Source organism: Stegostoma tigrinum, chromosome 9, assembly GCF_030684315.1.
Source record: "Stegostoma tigrinum isolate sSteTig4 chromosome 9, sSteTig4.hap1, whole genome shotgun sequence".
Classification (NCBI taxonomy): domain Eukaryota; kingdom Metazoa; phylum Chordata; class Chondrichthyes; order Orectolobiformes; family Stegostomatidae; genus Stegostoma; species Stegostoma tigrinum.
Window position 1 is genome coordinate 29,454,070 of NC_081362.1, and position 17,325 is coordinate 29,471,394.

General features: G+C 44.6%; 1 protein-coding gene across 1 annotated transcript in view; it reads left to right on the forward strand.

The window, feature by feature from the left end:
* The first annotated feature begins 3,241 nt into the window (after positions 1-3,241).
* Positions 3,242-17,325, forward strand: part of nt5e (5'-nucleotidase, ecto (CD73)) — an 86,588-nt gene continuing 72,504 nt past the window's right edge. Inside the window, exon 1 of the mRNA XM_048536243.1 lies at positions 3,242-3,661. Within this exon, the coding sequence (XP_048392200.1) occupies positions 3,242-3,661 (420 nt within the window). The remainder of the gene's footprint in view (positions 3,662-17,325) is intronic.

Below are 17,325 nucleotides of genomic sequence, written 5' to 3' on the forward strand. Positions count from 1 at the left end.
TTGTGGTCACTGTCGCCAAAGTGTTCTCCCACTACGAGATCTGACGCCTGTCCTGGCTCGTTGCCGAGCACAAAATCCAAAATGGCCTCCCCCCTCGTCGGCCTGTCCACATACTGAGTAAGGAAACCCTCCTGAACACTCCTGACAAAAATGGATCCATCCAAACCATCTGCACTAAGGAGGTTCCAATCTATATTGGGAAAGTTGAAGTCACCCATAACAACAACCCTGCTACGTTTGCACTTTCCAACAATCTGCGGCCAATGTTCTTCGATCTCTCTACTGCTATTTGGGGGTCTGTAGAAAACCCCAGTGAGGTGACTGCTCCCTTGCTGTTCCTAACTTTCACCCATACTGACTCAATCGACAAACCTTCCTCGGCAACCTCAGCCCATACCACCTCAGTAGACGAGTCCTCGTCAAAGGTTCTTTCAGCCGCCGTTATACTGTCCTTGACCAACAAAGCCACACCTCCCCCTCTTTTACCACCTTCCCTAACCTTAATGAAAGATCTAAACCCTGGAACCTGCAACATCCATTCCTGGCCCTGCTCTATCCATGTCTCCGAAATGGCCACAACATCGAAGTCCCAGGTACCTATCCAAGCTGCAAGCTCACCCACCTTATTCCGGATACTCCTGGCATTAAAGTAGGCACACTTCAATCCAGCTTGCTGTCTGCCAGCACACTCCTGTGACAGTGAGGTCCTGACCATGTCCTCCCTATGCTCATCCTCCTGTGTACTAAAACTACACCTCAGTTTCCCATTCCCCTTCAGAGCTAGTTTAAATCCACCCGAATAGCACTAGCGAATTTCCCACCCAGGATATTAGTGCCCCTCTGGTTCAAGTGGAGACCATCCTGTTTGTAGAGGCCCCACCTTCCCCAGAATGAACCCCAATTGTCCATGTACCTGAAGCCCTTCCTCCTGCACCATCCCTGCAGCCACATGTTCAAGAACAAGTGGAAGGCCTTTAGGCCATCTGAATGGGGAATGCAGGTGTATCGGGACTAGACATCCATAGTAAAAATGAAGTGTTGGGGACCAGGAAATTGGAAGTTCTGGAGGAGCTGGAGGGCGTAGGTGGTGTCACGGTTGTAGGTAGGGAGTTCCTGGACCTAGGGTGGGAAAATGGAGTCCAGATAGGTGGAGATGAGTTCGGTGGGACAGGAGCAGACGGAGACGGGTTGACCAGGGTAGTCAGGTTTGTGTATTTTGGGAAAGAGATAGAAACGGGCGGTGTGGGGTTGGGGAACAATGAGGTTGGAGGCTGTGGGTGGGAGGTCACCAGAGGTGATGAGGTTGTGGATGGTTTGGGAGATGGTGGTTTGGTGCTTGGGGGTGGGGTCATGTTCCGGGGGTGGTAGGAGGGTGTGTCGGGGAGTTGGAGTCTGGCCTCAGCGACGTAAAGGTCAGTGCATCATACGACAACTGTGCCTCCCTTGTCCGCGGGTTTTACGGTAATTTTAGGATTGGAGCAGAGGAAGCAGAGGGCTGCATGTTCTGCGGGGGGAAGGTTGGATTGGGTGAAAGAGGTAGAGAGGTTGAGGCGATTGATAGCATGATGGCAGTTGGAGATGAAGAGGTCGAGGGAGGGCAGGAGGCCTTGGGATGGTATCCGGGAGGAGGGGGTGTGTTGGAGGCAGGAGAAGGGGTCAGTAGAGAGACGGTTAGGCTCACGGTTAAAGAAGTAAGTGAGGAAAAACTGCTCGATGTCCAAACATGACTGGTATTTTTTGATGTGTGGGTGGAGGGGGGCAAAGGTGAGCCCCTTACTGAGGTCTGACCGTTCGTCCTCAGTAAGGCGGAGGTCTGGGGGATGGTGAAGATTTGGCAGGGCTCAGTGTTGCTGTCTACTCTGCAGCTGCTGGCTGTGGAGGCTGTGAGCGGAGCGATGTCAGCATCGGCTGTGGGCGGAGTTACATCAGCATGGCAGTAGGTGGGGTTCCATGGCATCAGCGGTGAGCGGAGTTGCATCGGCGGTGGACGGAGTTGCGTCCACGTCTGTGATGGGAGAAGCGGGGTGAGTGGTGGGAAGAGCGGGGTAGGTGGCAGCCGTAGTGGTGACTGTAATGTCTGTGGTGTTGGTTTCAGAAGTGGAGGCGGTGGCGACAGCAGCGATGGCGTTCGCTGTCCCGCGAGTGGTGTATCTGGCGGTGGCGGATGTGACGTTATCTGACAGTGGCCTCATAGCCAATGGCGGTGCATACATTGTGGGGAAGGTCCTGGGTACGGCTGGGGATTTGGGAGGTGGAGGAATCCTGTTTTAGGTGGCAGGGACCAGTGAGTTTACTGTACTTACAGTTTTTAGTGTCCAATAAAGCTGTGTAGAATTGTGAGTTCAGGTTGTGGATCCTATAAAGAATAAAAAAAAACAGGAGAGGTACTTTGCAGATCTGAGAGAATGACTGTCTGAGCTGGGGTAGGCTTGATTGTAGTGCCTGGAGATGCCGGCGCATTGCTGCAAGTGTGTGTTTCAGGAGTCGCAGGGCGAAACACTTCTGAAGGGTCTCAATGTTCTCGATGTAGATATTGTCACGGTTGGGGAAAAATTGGGAAGGCCTGAATGTGGACTGTAGTCCATTGAGGACGATCTGATTCCATAGGCAGGTACTAAGAAAGGTGATGTGGCTGCAGTACCTGGTTTGCTTCAGGACATGGTAGAGCAGTTTCAAGGCCGATGAGATTACAAGAGAGTTGCAGTGGGAGAGAGATCCCCTGACGTTTGTCCGGAGGAAGGAGCGTAACTTCTTCAGGTTAGGGATCCCCAGAAGAGGCTTCGCATTTAGGTTAAAATTGTATCAGAGATAATAGGAACTGCAGATGCTGGAAAATCCGAGATAATAAAGTGGATGAACACAGCAGGCCAAGCAGCATCATAGGAACTCAAAAGCTGACGTTTCCGGACTCGACTCTTCATCAGAAATGGGGGAGGAGGAGAGGGTTGAGCCTGGCTTTTGTGCTCAAGTGTTTAGAACAGCATCAGAACCTTCAAGTAATTGCCACCACCGTAGTCAGAGCTTAATATTAAAAATTAGTGACTTATGAAAAGTTCCCGGCACGCTTGTGGGATAATGTAAAGACTTAAACAAGAGCACAATAAACCGCTATTTTGTCGACAAATGTTCTCAAATTTCTGCAGATAACCTGAAACTATGAAGCCAATAATTAACTCCCGAGGGTTTTACGTTAGTTACTAAGTATGACCTAAACTGAATAACTGCTCCGCCTACCGCTTGTATGCAGCGGAGACTTCAGGGTTCAAGTTTATTTCATCCTGGTGGAGCAGCGACACGTCAGGCTGACGCTCGCTCGCTCACCATGGGCTGTGTCTGTGGCTGTGTCTGTGCTCTGCTGCGGTCTCTCTGGTTGCTCAGTGTGATTTGCATGACACGCACTTCTTCCTTGGAACTCACGATTCTTCACACTAACGATGTGCACGCCAGAGTGGAGGAGACGAGCGAGGATTCGAGCATGTGTGCCACCAACTGTTACGCAGGCGTGGCCAGGAGATTGACAGCCATCCGCCAGATCAGGGAGAAAGAGAAGAATATGCTGCTGCTGGATGCCGGGGATCAGTACCAGGGGACCATCTGGTTCAATTATTTCAAGGGTGCTGAGGCTGCTCACTTCATGCGCAAGCTGGGATACGACGCAATGGTAGGAATGCTCAGGTGTGCCGGTAATACCGGCTAAAACCACTGTAAAAGTGTGCCCTTATCCGTGAACAGGAGTGTTTTTTTTGCAATCAAATATTAAGCAACCTTTTTGTTTCTCATTTCCTTTCCAGAGATTTAAAAAAATGCATTTTTGTGCTATTTAACAATCTCAAAACACCCCAAAGGACTTTACAGTCAATGATATATTTTTAAAGTGTACTTATTGTAACGAAGGATACACAGCAACAAAGTTGCACACGTCAAACTCCCACAAATAGCAGCTGGTTATACGGTTCTGGATGTTGATTAAGTCATGTTGATTAAGGCCAGAAACCCAGACACATCTTTTCTGTTCTTCTTTGAAGAGTGCCAATGAATATTTTATGTCCACTTGCCAAGTAGAGATGATGCCCTGGTTTAATGACTTGCCTAAAAGATAACAAACATCTCCCAGCAGTGTAACATCTCCTCAGTATTGCACTGGAGCGCCAGGGATAGACTGTAGGCTCTTCTGGAACCGTGATTAGCATCTAATGAGCTAAACTCACCAGCACATTAACAACAGTCACAGTTCAGTCTGCATACTTGCAGTCTTCTCCCGATAATAATGCAAATCCATAACCCCTTGCAAATACACAGCTTGTTGTAAATGTTTTGTGAGACAACCGACTGCTCCAAAATCTCCACTGCCCATTACAGACTTATTAAACTGTTGAAGACTGTGAGAAACGTATTGAAGTGTACATGGGAGTGGAAAATTTGAGGCGTACAAATATCATGCATTTGTGAGAAGGCGTATGCTGTTTTTAAATGCTTGATATTGGCTGATAACCGAGTTTTATATTGATGTCAAAAGTCAACTGACAAAGTTCCTCACTGGAGACTGTCAGCTTAATGAAGCTCAAAAAATTACTGACCTGATTAGGACATTGACTAATGCCAGAAGACAGTGAGCAGGAACAATGTACGGGTATCTAAATTGGAAGGAAATATCCAATGGTGTGCTGCAAGGATCTATAATGGGGCTTCAACTATTTATCATATTTATTAAAAACTTAGTTGATAGGCTATAAAGTCATATGTTCACATTTGCTGATGACATTATCAATTATCAAAAAACCCAAGCTTCTGGTTCATTGATGTCCTTTAGGGAAGGAAACTGCCATCCTTACTTGGTCTTGCCTTCCTATGACTCCTATGACTGTGATTGGGGCAGCACAATGGCTCACTGATTAGCACTGCTGCCTCTCAGTGCCAGGAACCCGGGTTTGATTACACCCTCAGGCATCAATCTGTGTGGAGTTTGCACATTCACCTGTCTGCATGGGTTTCCTCTGAGAGCTGCGGTTTTATCCCAAAGTTCAGAGATATGCAGGTTCGGTGGATTGGCCGTGCTAAATTGCCCATAGTGTTCAGGGATGTAGACGCTAGGTGGGTTTGCCATGAGAAATGCAGGATTAAGGGAAAGGGTACGGGGGCGGTGGGGTGGTGTCAGGGGGGATGCTTTTCAGAAGGTAGGTGCAAAAGTGATGGGTTGAATAGCCTGCTTCCACACTGTAAGGATTGTATGACTCTTAACTGCCACTCATACAATTAGAAATGGGCAATAAGTATTGGCCTAGCCAGTGACACCCACATTCTGTGAATTAATTTTGTTTTTAAATTGATCCATTGTGACTCCATCGGCAATCTGACCTTTTTAATCCTGACTTTTCCCGATAACCCTGCACAGTGTTTCTATTTAAATACTTATCTCGCAAGATCCAGATCATTTATTTTTATATGTGTATATGTAGAAATGCAAGAATATCAAATCCAGCCCCTAGGGAATTCCACATTAAACATCCCAGACTGAAAAATATCCATTAACTATTACTCTCTGTTTCTTTTCCCTCAGCCAGCATTGTATTCAAGTTGCTTATGTTCCTTTTATAATTTATAAGCCTGAATTTATAAGCTAATTTGCTAAATCACATCTTAAAACTTTAGAAAAAGCCTACATTAAGCCTGGAAGCAACAACTAATGAATTTGCAATTCTTCCTTTTGTTATTTATAGCATCCAATAATTATCACATTAGTATTAATTTCCCATGTGATCTACTTAAATAAGTAGTCAAACCATTTAGAATAAAACATGTAGACACTAAGCTACCTAGGCTGCATCTAGTCTGCTACAACAGTGTATACAGGAATATGGCATGAATGCATTCAAAATAACGTGTAGAGGAATTTCAACCATGCGTACTCCCCTGCAATATTCACAAAGTTCTAGGATTAAGTGAGTTGAACCCTTAGCATTGGGTCATATGGAGCTCTTCTCTCCTGTGTTATAATGAATATGAACAATTAATTGGTTTATTGCATTCACTTTTCTAAGTCATAACTAAAATCACTTTTTAAATAATATTCATTTCTGCTGAAGTTTGTCCCAGGGCTGTTCAGTCTATGCAATAAATTGTCAGCCTGAAAAAAGTGATCTTGCAAAGCAGTTGTTGACAAATATTAAAACAGTTTGGCGCATACTATAGTGTTTAGCAAAATTAGACTTGCATCTATATTGCACCTTACGCAGCCACTGACATTCTCAAGCATGTTACAGCCAATGAAGTACTTTTTAAAATGCAGCCACTGTTGTAAGGCCCATGTGTCAGTCTGTTTATAGGAAGTTCACACAAGTAGCAATTTGATAATCATAGAATCCCAACAGTGCAGAAGGAGGCCATTCAGCCTGTTGAATCTGCGCCAACCCTCCAAACAGCATTCCACCCGACCCAGCCCCCTACTGTAACCCGTAATCCCACATTTGTCATGGCTAATCCACCTAATTTAACACAAGCCTGAAAACATTGGACAGTTTCAGTATGAACAATCCACCTAATCTGCACATTTTTGGACTATGGGAGGAAACCAGTCCACCCAGAGGAAACTCATGCTGGCACAGGGAGAACATGCAAACCCCAACAGAGAGTCACCCGAGGCCGGAGTCAAACCTGGGTACTGGTGCATTGGTGCTTTTTTATGATAAGTGAAAGCCAGGAAAAGTTCTGTGAACTGTGATACTGTTTCTCACCCAAAACCAAGTGATTGCCAAGGGAAGATATAAAATTAGATTGGAAGGACGGCTAAACAAAAGAGCAGCTTCGGGAGAACTTTCCATGAGAAGTATGTCTAAAATCTTAACTTAAGAGGACAGCTCATCTTTCTCCTGTATTCTTCACAAGCTACTGAAAAACACAAAAATGTAAGAATATAGGAGGAGGGTGTTCAGTGCAGTTAGATTCCAGTAATATTTAAAAGGATAGATCCAATAAAGATCTACCAAAGGTAAGTTATCAAATCCAGTGAATAGTGTTTTACACATGTGAAGCAATTCTGACTACAAGTTAATTTAATAAATACATGAATAAATGAGGCCTAAGATAAAGTCATAGAAGCACTAGGTTGGGCTTTAAATCATTCTGAGTTTATCGCCAATTCACTATTAAAAATGCAGAATGCCTCTCACCACTCATTTAAACTGTCTAAGTCATTTAATGTCTTTTATACTATTAAAATAAGTGACTGCTGTAACTGAGAGAAAGAGTTTACATAATTGTTCTGTGAGCAAGATGGAAGTGATGGAATGACCATGTATACTAAATGCAGAATAGTTATTGTGAATGGAGGACCAAAGTCGATACAGAGTAATCAGCTTTAGAAACATCTCTGCAGTGTTGTACCATATGGACAGGTCAGTGGGAAACAGAAGTAGATTTGGATTTTTTTTTGTTTTTAAGACATTTGCATCACAGGTTAGACAGTATTTATTATTCACCACCAGTTTTCTTCCAGACAATAAGGACAAGCTTCTGGAATTTTGAAATAAAAACAAAAATTGCTGGGAGATCTCAGCAGATCTGGTAGCTTCTGTAGAGAGAGAAACTGAATTAATATTTTATTTTATTGTGACTCTTGTCCGGAACTCAACTCAGAACATTCTTCACAATCTTTAGTTGGAGGAAATTGCAGCTGATCCAAATCTGAATGTCAGTTAAGCAGCCAGGCAACACCTGGTAGTCAAAGAGGTAATGGAAGCAGTGATTGAGGTTTGTCAACATATATGGAAACTTGTGTATTTACATGCAGCCACCAAAGAAACCTAGATTGGATTACTGGGTGACATTGGAATAGGAACAGCAGGAAAAAATCCATTTCTACATTTATGATTGAAATAATTTTCAGAGAAACCAAGCATTAGATTTACAGGACAGCTGGAGTCCAGGTGTTGAGGAGGATGGTTTGGTCAATCATATCTAAGGTGGCAGAGGGGTCTAGAAGGGATAGCACACCATGAATCCTGTCAGAGGTCACTGTGATAACAAGGTGTGGAGCTGGATGAACACAGCAGGCCAGGTAGCATCAGAGGAGCAGGAAAGCTGACGTTTTGGGTCTGGACCCTTGTGAATGTTATTAGGTCCATTTCAATCCAGTTGCACAGAGTACTTGGCATTGCCTAGGCACCAGAAATACTAATGATAAAAACAGCCCTGTTGGCCTGCAAAGTCCACCTGACCAAAATTTGGGGGCAAGTGCTAGAATTTAGACAGCTGTTTCACAGCCCAGATACCAGGGTGGCACGGTGCCTCAATGCTTAGCACTGCAGCCTCACAGCACCAGGGACCTGGGTTCGATTCCAGCCTCGGGCAACAGAAACTCTGTATGGAGTTTGCACATTCTCCCCGAGTCTGCGTGGGTTTCCTCCCACAGTCCAAAGATGTGCAGGCTAGGTGGATTGGCCATGCTAAATTGCCTGTAGTGTTCAGGTGTGCGTGGGTTATAGGGAGATGGGTCTGGGTCTGGGTTGGATGCTCCATCGGGCGGTGTGGACTTGTTGGGCCGAAGGGCCTGGTTCCACACCGTAGGGAATCTAATCTAATCACCACCATCACCATTCCTGAATATGTCCAGTCCTACCAGCTGAATGGATCCAGCAGAGGTCACATATGTAGTATATAATTGGGAGGGATTTGCCCTGGAAATCCTCAATATTGACTCTAGGTACCATAAAGTCTCATGGTATCAAGTGAAACATTGGCAAGGAAACCCCCTGCTATTTGCCACGTGCTGTCCTCACTTACCTGATGAATTAGTTGTCCATCATGTTGAACAATACTTGGAGGATGCACAGAAGGTGACAAGGGTGCAAAAGGTACTCTGGGTGGGGAATTTCAACATCCATCATGAAGAATAGCTCTGCAATAGCACTAATGATTGTGCCGGCCAAGTCTTTAAGGACATAGCTGCTGGACTGGATCTGTACCAGGTGGTGAGGAAAAACATACTTGATATCATCCTTGCCATCCACCTGCTGCAGATGTATCTATCCACAACAATACCCATGAGTGACCACCGCACAGTCCTTGTGCTGTGTGGCTTCCAACATGCTAAATGGGGCAAATTTCAAACAGATCTGGTAACTCAATATGAGGTATCCTCAGGTTCTGGGGACCATCAGCAGCAACCAAAGTGTACACCAATGCAACAGCAACTTCATGGCCCTGGCATTTTCCCCACTCAAACATTGCCATCAAGCAAAGGGATCAAGGTATACCTAAAAATGAGGTGTTAACCTGTTGAAGCTACATAGCAGGACTATTTGCCAGCCAAACAGCATAAGCATCAAGTAAAAGATGGAGCTAGATGATCCCACAACCAGAGGATTAGATCTAAGCTCTACGTTCCTATTATGTCTAGTCATGACGGGTGGTGGACTATGGACCATTAAACTACTCACTGGAGAAGAAGGCTCCACAAATATCACCATCTGAGTGATTTTGTCAAGAGACAGTTTCAGGTGCTAGATACTGCAAAGTCAATGGGCCTAGAAAGGATGATCTTCACACTCAAATCCCTCTTCCACATCAGTCAAGACTCATTTCTTAATTCAAACTTTTATTCATGTATACACAGGAGGTGTACCCATCAAACCTAGCACATGATTCAAGCTTTACAACAACAAGAAGCACAATTTTATATTAAAGTTTTGGCAAAGATCCATAGCTCGGGTTGTGAATGAGGTTGTTGATTTGTCGCCAAGCTGGCTTGTTGTTATTCAGACGTTTTGTCACCATGCTAGGTGACATCATCAGTGGAGCCTCCGGTGAAGTGATGTTATTCTACTCTGCTTGGAATTTATATTGTCCAGTCCACTATGGTGAGTACCACCCTGTCACTTCCAGTCTTGATCTGTATGGGTTTATATATGGGGTCCAATTCTATGTGTTTGTTGATTGAGGTACGGGTGGAAAACCATGCCTCTAGGAATTCGTGTGTGTGTCTATGTTTGGCTTGGGCTACTGTGGTTACTTTGCCCCAGTTAAACTGATGGCATTATTGTCTGAATGTACAGATATTAAGTACTACACCCATAGAACAAGCCATCACCATCAACCAACACAAAACCAAAACTAAGAAGAGATACAGACTACGGGAGAAACTGACCAAACTGATCCAACACAAAAACAAGAACAACAACAAACTGGACACATGGATAGAAACCTATCTAACAGACAACTCACAACAAACATCAGCTCGCAGCAAAACAGCACAATGAACTATCTTCAATAACTGCACATTCAGACAATGAAGGCCATCAGTTTAATTGGGAAAAAGTAACCATAGTAGTTCAAGCCACACATAGACACACACGGGAATTCCTAGAGGCATGATTCTCCATCCATACCTCAATCAACAAACACATGGAATTGGACCCCATGTATAAACCCATACAGATCAAAACCAGAAATGACAGTACTCACCATAATGGACTGGACAGTATAATTTCCAAGCAGAGTAGAATAACATTGTTTCATTAGAGGCTCCACTGATGATGTCACCTAGCATGGTGGAGAACATCTGAACAAACACAAGCCAGCTTGGCAAGAAAGTCAGCAACCTCATGATTTTAGATTATTTCTCTGGATAATAAGTTTTCAATCAAAACATTTTATATTTACTCACTCATATCACTATCCAACAGTGTTCACATAGTTTATATTCCAGTTTAGTACACATGATTATCCAACCATGTCATAACACATTCTCATTTTCTAAGTCTAAGTATTTACTTATGATTCGCAGAATTCTTTACTGTCCTTTCCTCCTTTCAGGCCCCGAGAACATTTCACGAATAGTAGAGTCATACAGACCCTTCGGTCGAAGTCGCGCTTGCCGACCAGGTTTCCCAAATTAAATTTGTCCCACTTGCTTGTGTTTGGTCTTTATTCCTCTAAACCTTTCAAAAACCATGTACCTGTCCAAATGTCTTTTAAATGTTGTAACTGTACTTATATCTACCACTTCCTGGGGCAGCTCGTTCCATGTACACACCACCCTCTGTGCAAAAAAGTTGCCTCTCAGGTCCATTTCAAATCTTTCTCCTATCACTTTAAAAATATGCCCCCTAGATTTGAACAGCCTACCGTAGGGAAAAGATCTTTGTTATTCACCTTATCTATGCTCCTCATGATTTTATAAACCTCTGTAAGGGCACCACTTGCCCTCCTACAAGCCAGGGGAAAAGAGTCCCAGCCTATCCAGCCTCTGTTTATAATTCAAGTACTCCATTCCTGACTTCCTGGTGTATCTTTTTTGAACCCTCTCCAATTAAATAATACCCTTCCTAAAGGGGGACAATAAGAACTGTACACAGTACTCCAAAAGTGGCCTTACCAATATCCTGTATAATCTCAACATAATGTCCCATCTCCCATTCTCAGTGGTCTGAGCAATGAAGGCAGGCATGCCAAATGCCTTGGAATGGCTCAGACTTTTTTACTGGAGTGTAAGAGGTTGAGGGGTGGCCTTATGACCGTTAAGATAAGTGACAAAGATCTTTTCTCTAAGGTGGGAATTCAAAATTAGGGGGCAAGCTTTTAAGGTGAGAGGAGAAAGATTTAAAGAGAACAGAGAGTGATTCCTGTGTAGAATGAACTTCCAGAGGAAGTGGTTGATTCAAGTACATTTTATATCCAATTGGCAATCTCTCCCTGAATTCCATGTAATCTAACATTACTAATTAATCTACTGGGTGGCATGGTGGCTCAGTGGCTAGCACCGCTGTGCCATGTGCCAGCAGTGCCTGGGTTTGACTCCACCCTTCGGCGACTGTGTGTGGAGTTTGCACATTTTTCCTGTGTCTGCATGGATTTCTGCTGGATGCTCCAATTTTCTCCCAATGTCACAGATGTGCAGCTTGGGTGGATTGGTGATGCTGAATTGTCCACAGCATCCTGGGAATGTGCAAGCTGGGTGGATTAGCCATGGGAAATGCAGGGTTATATGGATTGGGTAAAGGGTAAGTTTGGGTGGGTTGTCTTTGGAGGAACGATGTGCCTTGATGGATCAAAGGGCCTGCTTCCATTCTATAGGGATTCAATGCTTTGTAACCCTGTCAAAGGCTTTACCAAAGTCCATTTAGACAACATCTAGCCCTCTGCCCTCAAAGAACTCGATCAAGTTTGTGAGACATGATTTCCCAAGCACAAAACCATGCTGACTACCCCTAATCAATCCTCTCCACAAGCATGTAAATTCTATCTTTCAGAATCATTTCCAACAACTTACCCACCACCAATGTCAGCTCACAGGTCTCTAATTCCCAGGCATCGCCTTACAGCCTTTCTTAATTAAGGCCACAACGTAGGCCACCCTCCAGTCCTCTGGCACCTCACCCATGGCTGTAGATGAAACAAATATCTGTGCTAGACACCCCATGATTTCTTCCCAAACTTCCCAAAATATCCTGTGATTTCTGAACAAGGGTCCCAGCCCAAACCTCAACTTTCCTGCTCCTCACACTAACAAGTAAGAAGATTTTGTAGATTTTTCACTTATAGAACACAGAACATAGAACATTACAGCACAGTACAGGCCCTTTGGCCCTCGATGTTGTGCCGACCTGTCATACCGATCTCAAGCCCATCTAACCTACACTATTCCATGTACGTCCATATGCTTGTCCAATGACGACTTAAATGTACCTAAAGTTGGCAAATCTACAACCGTTGCAGGCAAAGCGTTCCATTCCCTTACTACTCTCTGAGTAAAGAAACTACCTTTGACATCTGTCCTATATCTTTCACTCCTCAATTTAAAGCTATGCCCCCTCGTGCTCGCCGTCACCATCCTAGGAAAAAGGCTCTCCCTATCCACCCTATCTAACCCTCTGATTATTTTATATGTTTCAATTAAGTCACCTCTCAACCTTCTTCTTTCTAATGAAAACAGCCTCAAGTCCCTCAGCCTTTCCTCGTAAGACCTTCCGTCCATACCAGGCAACATCCTAGTAAATCTCCTCTGCACCCTTTCCAAAGCTTCCAAATCCTTCTTATAATGCGGTGACCAGAACTGTACACAATACTCCAAGTGCGGCCGCACCAGAGTTTTGTACAGCTTCACCATAACCTCTTGGTTCCGGAACTCGATCCCTCTATTAATAAAAGCTAAAACACTATATGCCTTCTTAACAGCCCTGTCAACCTGGGTGGCAACTTTCAAGGATCTGTGTACCTGGACACCGAGATCTCTCTACTCATCTACACTGCTAAGAATCTTACCATTAGCCCTGTCGTTTGCCTTCTGGTTACTCATACCAAAGTGCATCACCTCACACTTGTCTGCATTAAACTCCATTTGCCACCTCTCAGCCCAGCTCTGCAGCTTCTCTATGTCTCTCTATAGCATCCTTCGTCACTATCCACAACTCCACCGACCTTAGTGTCGTCTGCAAATTTACTAACCCATCCTTCTACACCCTCATCCAGGTCATTTATAAAAATGACAAACAGCAGTGGACCCAACACCGACCCTTGCGGTACACCACTACTAACGGTCTCCAGGATGACTATTTCCCATCAACTACCACCCTCTGTCTTCTTTCAGCAAGCCAATTTCCGATCCAAACTGCTATATCTCCCACAATTTCATGCCTCTGCATTTTGTACAAATGTACAACTTGATTGAGTTCTTTGAGGCCAGAGGGCTGGATGTTGTCTAAATGGACTTTGGTAAAGTCAATGTAACTTACAGGCTGATTCTGCTACTTCTGTTTCTTCTAAATTTATACCTTCATCGATCCCATCCTCACCGTATCCCTGACACCTGCCCAAGTAGGATACATGGAACAATTTACTATACTGGCCCTATCCCCCACCTCTTCCTTTGTTAATCGTTGACTATATCTGCGCTGCCTCATGCTCCCATGAGGAGCTCGAACAGTTCATCCACCTCACTGACCACCTTTCATCCCAACCTTAAGTTTACCTGGACCATCTTCGATACCTCTCTCTCCTTCCTGAACCTCTCTGTTTCCATCTGTGGCAACCACCTGGAAATCAATATCCATTTCAAGCCTACCAACTCCTACAGCTACCTAGAATACACCTCCTCTAACCCAGCTTCCTGCAAAAATGCCACTCCCTATTCCCAATTCCTTTGCCTCCGCCGCATCTGCTCCTGAGATGAGACATTCCACTCCCGGACATCCCACACGTCCTCGTTTTTCAAGGACCGCAACTACGCCTCCACAGTGGTCAAAAACACCCTCAACCATGTATCTCGTGTTTCCCACAACTCATCCCTCAAAATACCCCCTTCCTGTAATACAACCAAAACAGAATCCACCTCATGTACCACCTGACCAACCTCCAGATCTAACGCATCCTCCTCCGCCACTTCCGCCATCGGCTATGTGACCCTGCTCCCAAAGACATTTTTCCCTCTCCACGCTTATCTGCCTTCCAGAGGGACCACTCTCTCCATGACTCCCTTGTCCGCTCCACACTCCCCACTACCCCCGGCACTTTTCCCTACAACCACAGGAAATGCTATACCTACCCCCTCACCCTCATCCCAGGCCCCAGATAAAACTTTCCACATCAAGCACATGTTCAATTGCACATCTGCTAATGTGGTATACTGTATCCGCAGTTCCCGATGTGGCCTCCTCTACATCAGGGAAACCAAGCGGAGGCTTGGCGACCGCTTTGTGGAACACCTACGCTCAATTTGCAACAAACGATTGCACCTATCAGTCACGAACCACTTCAGCTCTCCCCCCCCCCCCACTCCTTGGATGACATGTCCATCCTGGGCCTCCTCCAGTGCCACAACGATGCCACCCGAAGGTTTCAGGAACAGCACCTCACATTTCGCTTGGCAGCCCAATGTTATCGATGTGGACTTCACAAGCTTCAAAATCTCCCTGCCCCAACCGCATCCCAAAACCAGCCCAGCTCATCCCCGCCTGCCTGACCCATCCATCCTTTCTCCACCTATCCACTCCTCCCACTTCAAACCCCACCCCCACCTCTTACTTACCAGCCTCATTCCACCTCCTTGACTTGCCTGTCTTCCCTGGATTAACCAACCCCCACCCTAACTCCCCACCTACACTCACCTTTACTGGCTCCATCCCCGCCCCTTGACCTGTCGGTCTCCTCTCCACCTATTTGCTCCTTTATCCATCTTCCATCCACCTCCCCTCCCAATTTATTTCAGAATCCCCTTCCCCTCCCCCATTTCTGAAGAAGGGTCCAGACCCGAAATGTCAGCTTTCCTGCTCCTCTGATGCTGATTGGTCTGCTGTGTTCATCCAGCTCTACACTTTGTTCTCCAAGTTTCTCACTGTTTCTCCTCCCCTCTATAAACTCATGTAGTTTGTCTAGAATAGCTCCTCAGTAACTATTTATGCACGCAAGTATAATTGATCCTCATGTCCCTTTGCTCCTCAAACTACTATTGTGACCCTCTGCTCTTAAAAGCCAAGACTTCTTCCATCTGTCTTATCCAACAACTTTCTATCTCCCTTAATTCTCCAAGGCCTTGGTACATGCTGTAGCCATACACATAGGTACAGAAAAAACTGTTCAAAGTTCTTAAGAACTCATAGAATGTGACCGTGACTAGAAAACAAGTTTGTCATTCTTGAAGAAGAAATTTCAAGGCTCTAATGAAGGGTTAGGGAGGACAAACATATTATAGCATTCTTTGTGTTCTTGCCTCAGGGTAAGTTCAAAAGTTGGTGTTATTAACATAAGAGAAACTACTATTCAAAGTGACTTTACAGAAGTTATTCAAGTTAACAGGATATTGGATTCTATACTTTTGTGAGGGTCATTTGTGAAACACAAAAGTTTGGATGAAAACTGATAGAACTACGTATGCTATAAATCAAAAACAAAATCAGAAATGCTGGAAAAGCTCAGCAGGTCTGGCAGCATGCGTGGAGAGAAACCAGAGTTAATATTTCGGGCCAAGTGACCTGTCCTAAGTCTGGATGAATGGGCCGCATTAATTTTTCTTATTTAATAATACTGGAATTGCTAAGCATTTCCCATGGTCTGGATACTCTTTTGTGCAAGAATTTTTGTTTTAGTCATTCATGAGATGTCGACGACATTAGCTAGGCCAGTGTTTATTGCTTGGTGACAATGGTAGTGAATTGGCTTTCAAAAATGCTGCAGGCAATGGGCAGGGGACACCCACAATGCTCTTAGGAAGGGAATTCCAGGATTTTTATCGAGCAACTGTGAAGAATTATTACAAAAAAATTCCAAATCAGGATGGCTTGTGGCTTGAAGGATAACTTGTAAGTGATGGTGTTCCCACGTATCTAGGTGTAGAGGTGTGAGTCTGGAAGGTGCTGTTAAATGAGCTTTGGTGAGATACTACAGAGCATCTTGTAGATGGTACACTCTGTTGCCCTGTGCATCAGTGGTAAAAGGAATGAATGTTAAAGGCGTTGTATGGGGGCCCAATCAAATGGATGCTTTGTTCTGAATTGTCGCAAATGTCTCGAATGTTGGAAGAGCTGCACTCATCCAGGCAAGTACACAGTATTCCATCACTTTGACTTCTGTCTTGTACATGGTGAACAGTCACTGGGAGACCAGGAGTGAGTTACTGCCAGCAGAATTCCTAGCCTCTGATTGGCTCTTTTAGCTAGTCTTTATATGGTTGGACCGTTTAGTTTCTGGTCAGTTGTAACCTCCAGGATGTTGTTAATGGGTGATTCAGCAATGATAATACCATTGAACATTACTGTGGGATGGCTGGATTCTTTCTCACTGGAAATGATCATTGCTGGGTGCTTGTGTGGCACAAATCTTTCTTGTCTCTTATCAGCCCAAGCTTGGATGTTATCCAGTTCTTACTGCATTTGGACATGGACTACTTCAGTATGTGAGGAGTCACTAATGGTGCTGAACATTTTGCAATCATCAGTGAATATCTCCACTTCTGACCTTATGATGGAAGAATGTTCACTGAAGCAGCTGAAGTTGGTTGGATTTAAGACAGTACCCTGAGGAACTCCTGCAGAAATGTCCTACAACTGAATTGACCTCCACCCACCAAAACCATCTTCCCTCTGTGGTAGGTATAATTCCAAACAGCAGATAATCTTTTCATTATTCCCAATGACGCCTATGTTCCTAGGGTTTCTTGCTACCATGCTCAGCTTTGATGTCAAGGCCTATCGATTTCATCTCATCAGATGATTAAGAAAGCAGTTAATATTTAAAGTGTTTGAGAAGATTTGTTGCTCAGATGGTGGATGAGGTTGTAGGCATGCTTGCCAAGCTGGTGCATTTGGTTGCAAACGTTTTGTCACCCTACTAGGTAAC